At 45.2% G+C, this 18,225-nt stretch overlaps 1 protein-coding gene across 1 annotated transcript; it reads right to left on the bottom strand.

Moving 5' to 3' along the window:
• Positions 1–8,137: 8,137 nt before the first annotated feature.
• Positions 8,138–9,175, bottom strand: LOC116973086 (RNA-binding protein 3-like). The gene has a single exon (XM_033020768.1). The coding sequence runs from the start codon at positions 9,090–9,092 to the stop codon at positions 8,661–8,663; it is 432 nt and encodes a 143-aa protein (XP_032876659.1). The 5' UTR covers positions 9,093–9,175; the 3' UTR covers positions 8,138–8,660.
• Positions 9,176–18,225: the final 9,050 nt, after the last annotated feature.

The raw sequence follows: 18,225 nt of genomic DNA on the forward strand, positions 1-18,225 counted from the left end.
GAGCAAAAACAAATTGCTGGAGGGACTCAAGCAGCGCGTGTGTGTGTGGGTGGAGGAATTGTTGGTGTTTTAGGTCGATAGCCAGCATAAAGAGAAGAGGGGGAACAATGAGACAGGGGCCAGTAGGTGATAAATGCACCGAGGAGAGGTGAAGGATGAACCAGGTGGGGAGGGATGAAGTTGGGAGATGGAGGTAGGTTCATGATAGGTGGAAGCAGACACAGAACATAGAACAGTAAAGCTCAGGTAAAGGCCTTTCAGCCCACAATGTCTGTGCTGAACATGATACCTTTGCCTGCACATGAACCGTATTTCTCCATTCTTTACATATTCCTGTGGCTTTCTAATAGTCTCAAAAATGCCACTATTGTATCTTCCTCTACCACCACCAGTCAATACGTTCCAGGAATCCATCACTTGCCTAACTTATTATCTCCTTTAAATTTTGCCCCAGTGACCTTAAGGCTATGCCCTCTAGTTTTTTTGACATTTTCACCCTGGATTTGACAGTCCACCCTATCTATGCCTCTCGCAATTTTATATCCTTCTATTACGTTTCCCCTCAGCCTCCAATGCTTCAGAGAAACCAATCTAAATTTATCTACCTCTCATAGTAAATACCCTCAAATCGAGGCATCATTCTGATAAACCTTTGCACGCTTCACTCAATAGGGCAATCAGAACTGCACAAAATACCCCAAATACGGCCTAACAAAGTCCTACAAAGCTGCACATGACTTCTTCACTCTTACACCCGATGAAGGTAAGCATACCATATGATTTCTTTATCATTATCTACTTTGTGTTGCCACTTTCAGGGAATTATGGATTTGGACTCCCAAGATTTCTCTGTACATCAATTCTGTTAAGGGTCTTGCCATTAATTGTATACTTTCATTTTGGTCTTACAATTGAACTCCCAAAGTGCAACGCCTCACACTTGCTCAGATCAAATTCCATCTATAGCTGATCTATATCTTGCTGTGCACTATAGGCCTTCCGCACTGTCTGCAACTCCACCAATCCCAAATGACTCTTTATTCTAAAAGCACAGCCCCACAATGGGAAACATACTCTCAACATCTACCCTGTAAAGACTCCATTTAATTGTGTTTTCATCTAATCTTGTGTTGCTGTTATTTGCCACTCGTTCTCAAGTAAGATCATGACATCCAGTCTTCAGTGTTTCAATATGTACAGATATCTGATAAGACCACTATCGGCTCATGAGTGCCTTTCATACTGGTGCAAGGGTGCTATAGGTTATAGTGGTTCTAGGTTCAGTTCCATTCTAGCTTCCTCAGATGAGCAAGCACCTATTCCCAGGAATCAAATCCAGGTCTATCCATCCCTAAATAAGGAGACTTACTGTCTGCAAAACTCTGGATGTTATTGCAACAAAGTTTACAGGTGTAGTGAGACTTCTCTACTATTATACTTCATACCCACTTCTCAATCATTGCTTACATTCCATTAGCTTCTAATCACTTGTATCCTACATGTTTATATTTTGTTTTTCATATCCAAGGACATCGAGCTTCTTCTGTACAACAGGATTCCAAAGTCTCTCTCAATTTAAACAATATTCTCCTTTTCCATTCCTCCGACAGGATCTAGATCAGCTGGGAAAGTGGGCAAAGTGAATGGCAGATGGAATTGAGCTCAGAGTGGTACAAAGTCAAAGATAGACACAAAATGATAAAAATCAAAGGAGAAAGTTGATAGGTGATGTTTCAGGTTCAGTCGGGTGAAGGGTCCCGTCCATTGTCACCTATCCATTTTCTCTAGAGATGCTGCCGGCCCCACTGAGTTACTCCAGCATTTTGTGTCTTAAAAAGTATTTTGTGAAGTTATTCCAGGGCAGGACATTGCTACAGGTTTTATTATTGTCACTGCACACTTGAGGGGCAATTATGGCAGTCGGTGGAGTGGTATGCACCTCCTAATAGATGTGGCAGATAGGGATTAGCCTAATGACTCTGACAACTATGTCTGCAGGAGACGCGTCCAACTGCAGCTCCTCTCAGACTGTATGGATTGATTGAACGGCAGATGGACTCTCTGAATAACATGCAGGAAGCAGAGTGTAGTCACACAAAGTCAGATATGTTGGTACCGCCACAAAAGGAAGGCAGGTTGTCTGTCTTCAAACAAGTATACCGCATTAGGTACTGGTATGGTGGGGGTGCTCTGATACACAATTGTACCAATGACATAAACATGATTGAGGCTATGAGCAGGAACGGTAGCTCAATGTTATAGGGTAACGATGCAGTAGAAGTGGGGGAAAGAAGTGGGAGGGGAGTTGATCTTTTGATTAAGGCTAACATCACGGCAGGAGTCAAAGAGAATATTCCTGGGGGAAATCGCCCAGTGTGGCTATATTGGTGAAATATACAGGCAACAGGAATCTTGAGATCCTTTTATCAAGAGAGATTTTTCAATATATTCAGAGCAAAAGTGTAATAGACCCAAGGTTAATTATGTGTTAAGGAGATGGGAGAGGTTTTAAACAAATATTTCTCATCTGTGGTTACGATGGAGAAGGTCATAGATGCTAGGGAATTCAGGGCTGAGCAATGGCATCTCGACAAATCCACATTAAAAAAGAGAGTACCCAGAAGATTGGCTAATGTGCCTTTATTTAAGAAGGTAAGTAAAATTATATCACCAAGAGACTTGGGTGCACTTGCACCCAGGGTCAACATCATGCACAATCAGATCAGCCTTCCTGAGAGTGAACACATGGAAAGAGACAGGCCCACATGAAGTCACTGGCTGTGCCCTCAGAACCTGAGTTGACCAGCTGGCAGGAATATTTGTAGACATCTTCAACTTTTCCCAATGCCAGCTTATGGTTCTCATCCGCTTTCAGAAGACCATTATTATCCTGGTGCCAAGAAAATGTATCACCTTCAACACCATAATTTTAACCAAAATCATCTCCAAACCCTGGACCTACCAGTCAGCACCACCTTCTGCAACTGGATCCTCAATTCCTTATCTGTAGACCACAATCGGTGAGGGCAGGCGAGAATACATCTCCATGACAATTCTTAGCCCTGCAAAGCTGCAACCTCAGCCCTTTCCACTGGTCAAATTCTGGTCTAACTCCATTTGCATGTTTACAGATGACACCACTGCAGCATTACAAACATTAACAAGATTGAGTATAAGAAAGATGTAGAGAGCTTAGTAATATGGTGTCAAGACAACCTCTCAATCCCTCTTACAATGTCAGCAGAGGGACTGGTCATCGACCTCAGGAAGCAGGATGAATGTAGCTCAGACCACCAGCCCAGCCTCTCCCCCCCACCAACTGATTTCCGCTACACTTGACACTATGCATTGAAAAGCAACCAAAAGTAATCAAGGACCATGCACAACCCAGCCATTCTCTCTGCTAGCATCAGGCAGAAAATACAATAACTTGAAAGCATGTTCCACCAGATTCAAGAATGGCTTCTACCATGCAGTCTCGAACAAACCTCGTATGTTCAGGATGTATTCCCGATCATCCAATGTACCTCAATGTGAATCTTGCACTTTTTTAATCTGCACTTTCTCTTTTGCTCTACATGTTGTACTCACATATGGTATAATGTGCCTGGAGAACAAGTTCTCTATCTTTGTACACATGACAATCGTAAACCAATACCATAAGGGCTGCAAGGTCAAGCCCGGGATATGCAAACTGGTGAGCCTAACATCAGCGGTAGGAAAGTTACCGGAAGGCATTCTGAGAGACAAGATCTATCCTCATTTGGAATGGCAAAATACCAGTGTGCAGAATATTGTTACATTATTATAGCTGGAGAAAATGCAGATAAAAATTGTGCAAGGGCTGCATTGAGATAGGTTGGTAGATTGGGACTATGCCCTTAGTTTGAGAGGACTGTTGAGTAGTCTGATAACAGCAGGGGTGAAGCTGAACCTGAATCTCGTGGAATATGCTTTCAAACCTTCTCTTTAAAGGGAGAAGAAGAAATGACTGGGATGTATAGTTGTTTATTATGTTTGCTGCTTTCTCGAGACAGCACGAAGTGCAGATAGTCAATGGGAAGCGCGAGGAGGTTGGTTTGTGTGATGGGCTGTGCTACATCCACAACTACAATTTCTTGTGGTCTCAGGCAGAACTGAAGTCCAAGTTGTGTTGCATCCAGATAGGATGCTTTCTATAGTGCATTTGTAGACGTTGGTAAGAATCATTGGAGATATGCAGACCATCAGTCTTCTGGGGAGGTGCTGATGTGCTTTCTTGGCTGTACTGTACTCTCAATGTGGTTTGGGGGCAAATTGTTGGTGATATTAATGCCTTGAAACATGAGGCTCTGGACCATCTCCACTCCAGCACTATTGATGTAGATTGATGTGTGTACATTACCTTGTTTCCTGAACAATAATTAACTCCTTCAACTTGCTGACTTTAAAGGAGTATGTTGTCATGTTGCTTTCTGTCTCCATCTTATCACTGTTCGAGATCCTTACACTACGAAGGTGTCATCTGCAAACTTGTAAATGGAGATAAGAGCAGAATTTGGGTCAGTCATCATGTCATGCGTGTGTTGGGAGGAGAGTATGGGGTTGAGAACACATCATTGCAGCGTCCAAAGTCAAAAATTATTGTGGAAGATGTTGTTACTTATCCTGATTGTGGCCTAGAGGGTCAAGAAGACGGATCAAATGGCAGGGGGATTCCAAATTTAGGACTGGATGAAATTATGGTGATGAAGGCAGTTTCTGAAAGTTGCAACAGACATTTGGCATGCTTTACTCCGTCAGGACATTGTGTCGAAGAGTGGAAACGGAACCGCAGGTGCTGGTTTACAAAAAAAGAGTAACAAGTCAGGTGAACATGGATATGTGATTTCTATGGTTGGGAAACTACCTCAGACCGATTATGGGGTAAGACGGTTCGGAGAGGCAGAACAAAGCATTACAGCTAACAGGGGAAGAGGCGAAGGGGAGGGGTTGATGGAAAAGGGCAGAGATGGAAAAAAAACAGACAATGTAGGTTGAAGGGGAGAAGTCCAAGTAGAGAATGGTGTTTGGCGAAGAGGGGGAGGATTATGTAGATACCTAAATATGAAGAATTTAATGTTCATACTTGGTTCTTGGTTACTTGGTCCTCCAAAATATTCCAACTGGAATTTAAACTGGAGGTGGTGAAGGGAGGGATTAGTTCATACTGATGTGTGTAAGCTACTCGAGGAGTGCGAGTGTAGGTGGGGTACACGGGAGGTGGTTGCTGAAGTTGGAGAATTCTGTGTTCATACTGTTGGGTTATAAGCTACACAAGCAGAATATGAGGAGATCTTCCTCCAGTTTGTGTGTGGCTTTACTCTGGCAATGGAGGTGGGCGAGGGCAGAAAGGTCAGTATGGGAATGGTAAAAATCAGGAGTTCCTTGGCAGACTGAAGTGTTTGGTGAAACAGTAGCCAAGTCTACTCACCGCTGTAGAGGAAGCCACATTGGGAATACTGGATGCAATAGATTACATTGTGTTGAAGAGTTGATCATCAATGCTAAAACTGTACAAGACATGGGTGATGCTACACCTGTGGAGTATTATGTGCAGCACCTAGCTGGAGGAAGAAATGCAGAAAATATTCCCAAGGATAGCGGACTGGAGGTTTGAATTATGTAGGAAGGAACTATAGATATGTGAAGAGGAAAAGATTAGTTGAGACAAATGTAGGTCCCTTAGTCAGAAACAGGTGAATTTATGATGGGAACCCAGTTTATAATGGCAGACCAGTTAAACAAGTACTTTGGTTCTGTCCTCACTAAGGAAGACACAAACAATCTCCCAGAAATACTAGGGGACCAAGGATCTAGCGTGATGGAGGAACTGAAGGAAATTCACATTAGTCGTGAAATGGTGTTGGGCAGATGAATCCCCAGGGCCTAATATTCTGCATTCCAGAGTATTCAAGTAGGTGGCCCAAGAAATTGTGGATGCATTGGTGATCATTTCCCGATGTTCTATAGACTCTGAATCAATTCTTGTGGACTGTAGGGTAGCAAAGACAATAAGTGAACGAGTAGGCCCTTTGTGCCAGCACCGCCATTCAATGTGATCATCCACAATCAGTACCCCGTTCCTGCCTTTTCCCCATATCCCCTGACTCCACTATCTTTAAGAGCCCTATCTAGCTCTCTCTTGAAAGTATCCAGAGAACCAGTGGATGGATTTATGATGGGAAGATTCATGCTCGACTAACCTTCTGGAACTTTTCGAGGATGTAACACGTAGAATGGGTTAGGGAGTACCAGTGTAGTGTATCTGCATTTTCAAAAGGCCTTTGACAAGTAACCCACAAGATTAGTGTGGAAAATTACATGGTGTTGGAGTATTGACATGGATAGAGAACTGGTTGGCAGACAGGAAGCAGAGTAGGAATTAACAGACCCTTTTCAGAATGGCAGGCAATGACTGGTGGGGTGCTGCAAGTCTCAGTGCTGGGACCTGTTATTTACAATATATATTAACGATTTAAACCAGGGGTCTCCAAACTATGTCCCGCAGCAAGCTCAGCGCATGACGGAGCGTGTGTTGGGTATTGAGCATGGCGGCCCGGAGCTGCTCTTGGGTGTTGTTACCGGGTAGGCTCCTTGAATTGTCAGAGCCGAGACATCACAGGGCCACCATGAAGGGTGCAATGGGGGGGTGGGAGGTTGTTCGCCGGCAGCGGTCAGAATGAGTCGGCAGCACGTTATAATGTGTGATCATTCCTCTTTGCCTTCTCCCCTCCAAAGAGGAAGCCTGTCCTGCCGTGTTACTCAAGCATTTTGTGTCCATGAAGGTCTGAATTGAATGGAAACTAGATAGTATGTTTTTTCCTCTGCAGCATAGGGGACCGAGGAATGATTGATGAGCATCGACAGGCCCATTCCCATTAACTTGAAGGCCACCCTTTTCAGAGTTGTCGGGATATCAAACCAGCTGCTAGTGGAAGAACAAAGCAGGCCAGGCCCATGGACGTGTTTCTGTGTCATTTAACTCTGCAAAATTTGATTGAGCTGGAATATGAGGGAGTATTCAACATGATTGGTTAATTTTACCATGAACCTTCTATACTAGTATCACTTAATTATACCCCAATTAAAGATCACCTGGTTTCTTCACGGGCTGCAGACGGTAATGTTGTGGAAGGCACTTCATGAAAAGAATTTTTTTATTTTCAATTGCACGTTAAACCTGGAATACAATCACTGAAATTCCCCTCGATTACGATTTTAACATGCAGAGCCTCGTTAGCATTTACATAGACGCATAAAACGTCTGCGTCAACCATGTCCGTTTAACTAATCCCCATCCGTCTACAATGGTCGGTATTACTTCATTCTCCGCCTGTCCCGGTGCCTCGAAAAACCCGATTTTTCTAGTAATTAAGGTTTCCCTATCGCACAATAACCGAAATTTAAGTAGGTGATTAAAATGTCGCAGCGGCCATCTCACGCGGACTTCGCATTAACAAATTGCAGAAAAGGCACTCGTCAACATGACATAATTTGTAATCTAATCATAGATTTTTTCCAAAGAGCCTCTTAAAATGTCGGCAACATTATCAAGACCGTCCCCGCAGGCCAGCATGTAGCGGGAAAACGTCATGCGCAGAAGGGTTGGAAGCACCATGCAGGCGAGTTAACGCCATCAAGCAGATGAAAATACGGGCCGATCGCAGGCGCACGCTGCAGTGTAGGGCGGCCGCCACGATCGGCTCCTCCCCTCCACCCGAGCGCCAAGTGCCGCAGTGAAGCAGCTCCTGCAGCACGGCAATTAAACACAATACGTGATCGGTGAAAAGAGGGGGGGGGGGGGTGGCGCCCGTCCCTGCGGAGCGGGCGGGGACCGCCCGGCGGGGCAGGAGACTCCGCACGTGGCAGCAGCATTGATGCAGCCCCGCCGCAGTGCCACCAATGCAGCCGGAACATGGGCCAGCCGCGGGGGGGCGCCAATGAGGCCGGAGCTCGACCCGGGTCCCGTCCCCACTCCACGTGGCGCGCAACGTGCCGGAGCGACGTCAGTCCCGCCCACCAGCTAATGGGGCAGGACCGTTACTTTCCGCGTGGAGTAGCGGCCATGCTCCCCGTTACCTAAATCTGCGAAACAAAAACACTTTCCAGACAACGGTTCAATTCCACTTTTTAATATTCTCACTTTTTGCAAAGACAGTTTCGTACAAAACGTGTGTTCAGCTTCCGTCAAAACAAGTTGCCCAAAATTAAAGGAGCCACCCTCCCACCCCGAGCCCGGGGGAGAGAGCGGGAGTTTGCTTCTCAAACGACGAATTTTCAGCATCGGGAGAGACCCGGCGGCTGCGAGCCGCAGGATGATTGCGCCCGCCCAACCCACCGCCGACCTCCGCCCATTCGATCCAAAGTAAAAAAAATGCCTTTTAAGTCACAAACCGAGTGATAATTTTAAACCATAAAACTTCGCGACGAACAAAGGGAGGGGTGGGGCGGAGGAGGGAGAGAGAGGGAGGGCGCCGCCGGGGGCAGTCCGTCACAGCGAGAGGGAGGGGGGAAAGTGGCCTTTATCTAACGGGACTCGTGGACGGGGGCCCTCCGCCTCCCCGCTCCTCCCCCCTGCAGGGGAATGACTAAGGAGAGGAAATGGGGCCTCTGAGACGAGGCCGGGCGCACAGCTCCGGTCATTGGTACGTGCTGCGGTTTCCGTAGCCTCGGCCCCGAGAGTAGCCTTCGCCGCGCTGGTAGTAGCTGTCCCTCGTGTCGTACTGCCGGTAGCCGTAGCCTCCAGCGCTGCCTGTGCCTCGCCCTCGGCCGTAGCTTCGTCCGCCGCCGCCGTAGCCGCCGCCTCCACCACCGCCCGATTTTTTCTCGGCGTGGTCCACCCGGATGGTGCGACCGTCCAGGGACTTGCCGTTCATTGCCTGCATGGCGTCGCGGGCATCGCCCGGGTTCTCGAAGGTAATGAAACCGAAGCCTCGGGACGACTGGGTATCTCGGTCCTTGATGACGCGGACCTCGTTGATCTGCCCGTACTTGCAGAACACCTCTTCCAGGGCCTGCTCGTCCGTCTCGAAGTTGAGGCCGCCGACAAATAACTTTCCTTCGTCACCCATGTTGGATGTGCGGGGCCTGTCTTTTCTCTGCTGTTAACTCGACGGCGGCTGCTGCTCGACTCCGCTATCACCGCCGCGCCGCCTTACTAAAACGCACTCGCTCCGCCCAACCCTCTCCCATGCCGCTACCTCATTGGCCCGGCGCTGCCGGCACTGACCAATGGGCGCGACAAGGGGGCGGTCCCGGGCCGCAGCAGCGCGAGGCCAGCCGCTTTCCGCCGGCTGCAGCCTGATCCCGCCCGCCGCCATCTTAGCCGCTCGCAGCTCTTCGCTCAGCGGTCTTTTGTTCCTCTCTAACAGCGGCTTTCCGCTGTCGCAAAGCCCAACCGACGGTCTAAATAGTAAAACAGTCGACAAACCGTCACCCCTCTCCATAGCCTGTTTCAAATGTTAACAATAATCTGTATTGCCCGTCCTGGATAGTGGTTTATCTGCATCTACATTAAAAGAAAAGTTTATCCACCTGTTCGCATGCTTCAAACGTGCTCGTAACCACACCAAACATGGCTCCTGAAATCATGAACAGCATGGCTAACACCGCCTGCTGTAGCAATTTGAGAAAAAACTACACACTGAGTAGATGCCACGGGCATCGTCAAATTGATCTGGTTGAGGGATAGATTTGTGTCTGGTCTCCCAACATAGCATTTGTCGTGATTTCTCACTAAACGGGGCGGGCCACGTGAAGGCTGCCATCTTCCACTCCATGTCCAGTCATTTAAATCCTTCCCGTTATACTTGCGTTAAAACGTTTTAATCATGAAAGATTAAAAATAAAATGATTTTTTGCGAATCTCAAATACAAATAGCAAGCATAAAAATAAGCCATTCGTCCCATCTCGTCTGCTCAGCCATTCACTATAATTTAAATATTATCTTGGTTAATCAGCTAAACTGTATAACCACAAACCATAGCAGTGAATTATATGTAAAATGACATTCAAACACCTACTCACTAGTTTTATTGCCAGAAATATTAACTCTATACTTTATTGCAGCTTTTAAAAGACAAATTTGCTAAATTCTAAAAGGTGAGATATGAATGCCCTTGACATCAAATTAATACATGGATAGGTATATTAGTCCTTAGCATCAAGGACCTCTGGTAAAACTGAAGTCTATGGGCATCAGAGAAAACACTGATGATTGGAGCTATAATTGAAACCAAGGTGGTTGTTGGGAATCAGGACATAACAATAGGTTCTTGAGGGCACATGTTCCATGCCAGCTATTTTCAGCTGCTACATCAATGACCTTGCATTGTAAGGCCAGAAGGGGGAATGTTCCTTAATTATAATTGGACAAGGATGAATTCCATTCATACTTTCTTAGCACAGCTATATCAACAATACTGACGATACAGGATAAGCTGAAAAATGGCAAATAATAGTTGTGCTATGAAAGTGCCACATATTGACAACCAACAAGAGTCTAAGAGTCTAACCACCTATCCCAGACATCAAATGGCATTACCTATGGTTGTACACCAACATTCTGGGAATCACCTCAGAAATTAAACCCACCACAAATATTGCAGCTAAAAATGCAAATCAGAGACTGAATATTCCCTCTGCTTTGATTGTAACTGTAACACCATTCATGTTGATATCATCTTGGACAAATCAGTCTAATTCGTGAAACTCAGTCCCTAACAGCATTGTGCCTTCACAACAAAAGACTAGAAATCCACAAAGGTAGCTCACTCACCATCTTCTCAAAGTGAATTCGGGAAGGACAATAAATTCTTACTTTGCCAGTGAAGTCCAGATCCCCAAAGAGTGAATAGAAAAGCAAAACACAGGTGTGCCAAACCTCTTCACTGTGCATGGTTAGTGCATGATGCAGACATTATAAATACACAATTAATAATCATATAGTACAGAAACAGGCACTTTGGGCTAACTGGTCCATGCTGACCAAAGTGCCTAACCAAGTGCCATACTTGCCTGCGTCTGGCCCATATCCCTCCAAACCTTTCCTATCCATATACCTATCCAGGTTCAGTTCAGTTAGTTTATTGTCACATGTACCAAGGTACAGTGAAAAGCTTTTTGTTACGCGCTAACCAGTCAGATGAAAGACAATACACGATTACATTCAATCCATTTACAGTGTATAGATATGTGATAAGGGAATAAAGTTTAGTGCAAGGTAAAGCCAGCAAAGTCCGGTCAAGGATAGTCCGAAGGACATCAAATAGTAGTTCAACATTGTACCAATGACATTGCCTGACCGTGCTTTGCAGCCAGTTATCTTATTCAGACATTGCCACATTGTCCGTGTGTCCGCGTGATTATACTGGGACTCAAATTTATCTCGGTATTGTCTCTTGGCATCCTAAAAGGAGTTATTTAAATTTATTAATTGTACCCTTCGATCACAACTTCTGGCAGCTCATTCCATGGCGTCTGTGCAAAAGTTTTAAATCTTTCCTTGTTCCTTGTTCACCTTAAACCCAAGGTCTCACGTTTTAAGACTACTCTAGCCTGGGGAAATGTCAGTCACTATTCACCTTATCTATGCCCTTTATGTTTTTATAAACCTCAATAAGGTCACCCCATAGTCTCCAGCAAAAAAATGTCCAGCCTCACCTTATAATTCAAACACTCCAGACAACCCAGAGCCGTCCTTAAACCTTTTATACACATTTTCAAGTTTATGACATCCATCCTACATCAGGCAACCAGAACTGTACGGTTCTCCAAATGTGGGCTTACCAACATCTTGTACAGCTCTAACAATGACAAATCCACAAAGCACAGAGGCTCCTGAGCACTACACAACATTAACCTCAGCAACTATGAACTTGTATGGACCGTGACTTCAGTTTTCTTGTATTGTAGGTATTAATTTCTTGAAAAATTTGTATGATATTTTATCTATGTATAATGCATTTACAGGACAAATTGCTGCAAAAATAATTTCATTGTTTCATTCACGGCACATATGACAATTACACATGACATTGACTCATGAAGCTGAAAGAGGTATAATAATTACATACCCATTTACCTCTCAACTTATTCAATCAACTGAACATAACATCATATTGCTCCATATTTATATCAGCATCCTCATTATTTAACTTTGGTACTTATCAATGCATTTACTTTGCCTATAACCTATTGGTCTGCCTGATAAAAGGGCGAGAGGAATAAGTGAACTCTTAAAGCCACCTTATTTTGGAAAAAGCCTATGCCACATCTGCAGAACAAATGATAGAAACACATTCCTGCATAACTTTGTGAATTTCAAAAATATTGAACTGTTGCCACTTTAAACTTCAGACAATTTATATTTCAATCTACTTTTTAATTACAAGAGAGATCAGAAAAAATAATGTGGGGCACAAATTTTCAAGTCAGCTTGTACTTTGGTTGTTTTGGCATCTAGTTCCTTACTGTGAAAATCATGCTTAATATTATATCCAGTAACTAATATGTTGGTATGAGTAACAGCGAACTTCCAATAAGACTATAAATGCTACAAGTATATATTTTATCAGCATCGTGGAAATGAGGAATCGGAAATATACCAAGCTCAAACACGAATATTAATCACACAATACATGCTTTAACCTTCATTCCTCTGCTGAATCTTTGAAGAGTCCATGGGCCAGAGGGGCCTATCGTGCACCCACCCCTTATGATCCCACTTCTTGGGTGTCATTTTGTGTCATTGGGTGTCATTTTGTTCATTGGTATCTCTTCTGTCGGAAAAATGATGTTCCCAAGAAAAAAACATTTGGACTTTGTTTTTTAACCCCTTATTTCAATCTGTCAAAATTGTGTTTTTTCGCACTTTGCCCTCTTTCTTGTGGCCCTCTTCCATCATCCTATGTCAACCAGAAAGCAGATCCAGATTTTCGTGTGCAGCACTGGAAGCGTGATGATGGGGATGAAGCATTCAAACATTGTACAAGAAAAGATCTGGCATGGATGCTTTTACTGGAAAGCGAGTAGTGAGAAAGGTCAAGAGCTTCCAGCTTGGGCTGGATTTGTCTCAGCAACAGGTGAGGTGCCTTCAAATGTGACCCCAATTGACTACTATCCTGTGATCAATCATCCCATCACGGAATTTAGTACAGTTCAAGAGTGTTAACGAGCTTCTGAAGAAGCAAGTCATGAGGCTGGTGAAGAATATGTCATTACAACATTCGACTTGGGTGTCTGCATGAAGGCATATCCTCTCGTGTGGAGTCATCCTGCAAAGTACAAGAAACACATGATGTTGATTGGAACATTTCATATCATTTGTGCAAACTTCAAAATGCTTGGAAAGAAAATGGAAGCTGTCCTCATGGAATCGGGACTCATGTCTACTGGTTCTATGAAAGGTGTTATGACTGTTAGGAAAGAACTACGACAGATGTCTGCACTGCCACAAGACGATGGTGGGGTGCTTGGAGAGGCTCCTTCTTGATGAATTCCTGTCTATGGCTGGAAAAGATGCAGTGCTGTCCGGTATACCAGAGGAATCAAAGGGCATCTTTCAAGAGCTAATCCGATCGCCAACAAAGCAGGCACTTGCTGAAGTCATGGCCAATGCAGATCTCAACACATTGATGGAGTCGTATGAAAGCTTCAAGGCTGATGTTTGAAAAGGATCTCTCGGGAGGACTGCACAATTTTGGTTGTCGTACATGAATTCTGTGTGGATTGCTCTCTCATTGATTAGGTCTGTGAAAGAGAACAACTTTCCGTTGTACTTGCACTGTCTGTTTCTTATACCCAATCTCTTCTTCACCTTTGGTGGTCACAATTACTCCCGCTATCTGACCTACCTTGCTGTGTTCTTGGCAAACATCGAAGAATCACATCCCGGTGCCCTGGCTTTCCTCAAAAGAGGTGCCATCAGTGTCGCAAGGTCGTTCATACCAGGAAACCAATGTGCTGTTGACAAAACGATTGAGGAGACGATCGTGAAGCATGGCAAATCTTGAGGTGGTGGTAGTGGTGTTGGGCTCTCTGGCATCTTGGAGAATCACAGTGCTTATCAGAGATGAGTTTGAACTTCAAGAGAAAGGGCACACTTTCTCTCTGCAATGCTCAGCCTCGCAGACATGACTTCTGGTACCAATCGTGGAAGCAAACACAGAGATCAACAACCAACCAATAAGGAAAAGTGAGGAATGTGTAAAGAAAGCCACTGATGCTGTAAAAAGCTTCCTGAATCCTTTTGACGTAGATGACAAGACTGGGTTGTATGTACTCTCTTCTGGTGCACGTGTTCCGGTTGAAGTTGAGAAAGATGTCATAAAGGTACTTACCACAGGGAAAGAACAGAAAGAGAAGATCAGAGAGCGACGAGAAAAAGACAGCATTCTCCGAACCCATCAAGAATCTGAAGCTCAAAACCATGGCAGAAACAAAGAAAAGGGTGAAGCTGAAAACATCTGAATGAAAGGTTATAGAGTACAAGCAACAAGGAGATATTGCTTTTCAACTGATGGTCAAAGCACAAAGTTCTGGCAGTCAACTCAATCTATGGGAGATGATATGAAGTACTCTCTGACCGCTGTACCCTACTCCATTGGTACATCAGACAACTTCTTTGCAAAGACTGATAAATCCAAGGTCCTACACCACCTATTGAAAGATGTAGACAACTCACAACCTCCTGCCAGTAACAAGACATTGATAGTGGAAGATGGCAATGCTGCATTCTACTATCTCAGAGATTCCTGCATATTTCAAAGAGATTGGCATCAAAATCATCAATGCATTGTCATCTAATGATTTAGTCTTCAGTACCAATATGTATAAACCAGATTCAGTGAAGTCAAGTGAACAGACACGGCGTGGGTGTGCGGAGAAGAGAATAATCAAAGGAGGAAAGACCAAAAAAACCAAGAGATTGGAATCAGTTCTTGACCAATGATGAGAACAAGAAACAGCTCATTGAACTTCTTCTTGATGTGTGGAGTGAGCATGACATGGCAAAGAGGCTACATGGAAGGAAGGTGATCTTTATTAAGGAAGGAGAGGCCACACTTCTTACTTCTCAGAATGGGAAAGAGACACTGCAGTCTGAGGTTCAATCCCTGAAGTCAAACTAAGAGGAAACGGACTCGCGAGTCATCCTATACTGCGACTATGGCAAAGAGCACGGATTTGACCACGTACAAGTCAAAAGCCCAGACAGCGATATCATTTTCATATTGCTTCACTATGCAAACAGCATTCAAGACACCACAGTTTTATTTGATACAGGGAGAGGCACCAGGCAAAGGCTAATAGATGTCACCCATTTTGCAAAACAGTCCTCCTGAGAATACTGCTCAGCATTACTTGGACTGCATACGTTCTCAGGCTGTGACTCAACAAATGCATTCAAAGGAATCGGCAAAGTCATGCCAATCAAACTGATGCAACAGCGTAACAAATATGTGGAACCTCTGGCAGAGCTTGGTGATTTTCATAAAGTTGAAGATGATATGGTCCTAATTTCGTGGATTTTTTAATGTATCTTTACTAAGAACCAGACTCAATTGCAAGTACCAAATTCATAGACCCCAAGAAAGAGGGCAAAGCGTGAAAAACACAATTTTGACATATATTGAAATAAGGGTTTAAAAAAAAACATCGTCCAGTTGAGTTTTTTTCTTGGGAACATCATTTTTCCGATAGAAGAGATACCAATGAACAAAATGACACCCAAGAAGTAGGATCATAGAGCGGGTGCATGGTAGGCCCCCTCTGGCCCACGGACTATAAACATTTAGTCCCATTCCTCTGCTATTTACCCATTGCCCTGTAAAATACATTTATTTTAAATATATAATCAATTCCCATTTCACAGTTTTAATGATTCGTCACACCTTCAGGCAGTGACTGGCAAGCACGGCCAACAGTATACGCAGAAGATAGACACAGAAGTCCTCATGTCTTCTTTAGTTCTCTTGTCAGCTAATTTGTTTAATATAGTTCTCCTGTCTTAATACTCACATCTTTTCTGGATGTTGTCCTTTCCATTCTTATTTTGTCTAAATATTAGAAACATAGAAAAATAGGTGCAGGAGTATTCCATTCAGCCCTTCGAGCCAGCACCACCATTCAATATGTTCATGGCTGATCCTCGAAAATCAGTACCCCGTTCCTGCTTTCTCCCCATATCCCTTGATTCATTTAGCCCTGAGCTAAGTCTAACTCTGTCTTGAAAACATCCAGTGAATTGGCCTCCACGGCCTTCTGACGCAGTGAATTCCACAGATTCACAACTTTCTGGGTGAAAACGTTTTTCCTCATCTCAGTCCTAAATGGCCTACCCCTTATTCTTAAACTGTGACCCCTGGTCTAGACTCCCCCAACATCGGGAACATTTTTCCTACATCTAGCCTGTCCAATCCTTTAAGAATTTTATATGTTTCTATAAGATTCCCTCTCATCCTAAATTCCAGTGAATACAAGCCCAGTCGACCCATTCTTTCATCATATGTCAGCAGGGCTCGAAATTAGCGGTTGCCCGGGTGCCAATGACCACCCAAAGAACCGCTGGGCAACCTGAATGCCGAGACATTTTACCCGGCTTGGCACTGCAGATACTGGCTTATACCGAAGATAGACACAAAAAACTGGAGTAAATCAGCAGGTCAGGCAGCATCTCTGGAGAAAAGGAACGTGACGTTTCATGTTGGCGACGGCTGTAGCGAGGGGGCAAAGATACTAGATGCAGGGTGACGAAGGGTCGGAGGGAATGACGGGCCCCGAAAAGTGGTAGCAGCGGCCGCGACAGCAGCTCTATCTCCTCCCGCACCCCGCCCGCCCTGATAGCAGCCTCTGCCTGCCACTCTGCCAACGGCGCTTTGAAAACAACCCCTCCCGCATGCCGAGGTCGGGAGGAGGGAGGGAAGGGGGAGGCCTCCTTCCGCCGTCTGAAGCAGCCGCACCAAATATCCTATAGCTATAGGGTCTTTGGGCTGCACCGCTCGGCCCCACACCTTGCTGTTGGCTGGCGGAGGAGGGTAGGCGGTGGTGAGGAGATCCCAACCGGTGGATAGGGACGGCCAAGGCAGCGGGGCGATGTTGTCCGAGGAGCGCTGACCTTCTTTCCTCCCCACCTCGCCCCCTCTCTCGTACGCCCCCCTCTACCCCCCTTATCCTGGGAACCCTCCTCTCCATCCCGCATTGATCCCCATTCCCGCCTCTATTCAGTCCTCATTGACATCCCCTGATATTCCCCATTTACCCCTCCCCCTCCCCTATCTATTCATCCTGCACTGATCTCCCTATCCACCTCGCATTGATTCTCTGGCCACCCCCCATCCATCCTACACTGGTCCCCCAATTCATCCTGTACTCACCCCATTCCCATCCATCCTGTACTACTCCCTCCCATTCATCCTGTACTGACCCCCTTTCCCATCCATCCTACACTAGTCCCCCAATTCATCCTGTATTCACCCCCTTCCCATCCATCCTGCACTGCACCCATTCATCCTGCACTGCTCGCCATCCATCCTGTACTCATCCCCCATCCATCCTGTACTTTACCTCCCATTCATCATGTACTGATCCCCCCCATTCATCCTATACTGATCTCCCCCATTCATCCTGCACTGACCCACCCCCATCCATACTTTACTGAACCCCTCATTCATCCTGTGATCCGCCATTCATCCTGCACAAACCCTCCGATCCACACTGTACTGACCCCCCCCCCCCCCCATTCATCCTATACTGATCTCCCCCATTCATCCTGCACTGACCCACCCCCATCCATACTTTACTGATCCCCCCATTCAAGAAGAATGGGGGAACAGTCTGAAAAGGGTCTCGATCCGAAACGTTGCCTTTTTTCTTTGCTCCATAGATGCTGCCTCACCCGCTGAGTTTCTCCAGCATTTTTGTTTACCCCCATTCATCCTGTACTGATCCACCCATTCATCCTGTACTGAATCCCCCCATTCATCCCATACTGATCCCCCCCATTCAACACCACTAACATCCCCCGTGCTCTCCCCTCACAATTTCACAATGTTCACAACACGTACATCTAATCTGAATGTCCGGTAATGTGGCATTTTGACACCTTTAAACATATTACCAAAAGAACATTTGCTGCAGTTATGTCCTTTGGCCATCTCTTGTCAGTTAGTGTAATGTTTAACCTGTCAGATGGGTATAGTCGGTTT

Source organism: Amblyraja radiata, chromosome 5, assembly GCF_010909765.2.
Source record: "Amblyraja radiata isolate CabotCenter1 chromosome 5, sAmbRad1.1.pri, whole genome shotgun sequence".
Classification (NCBI taxonomy): Eukaryota; Metazoa; Chordata; class Chondrichthyes; order Rajiformes; family Rajidae; genus Amblyraja; species Amblyraja radiata.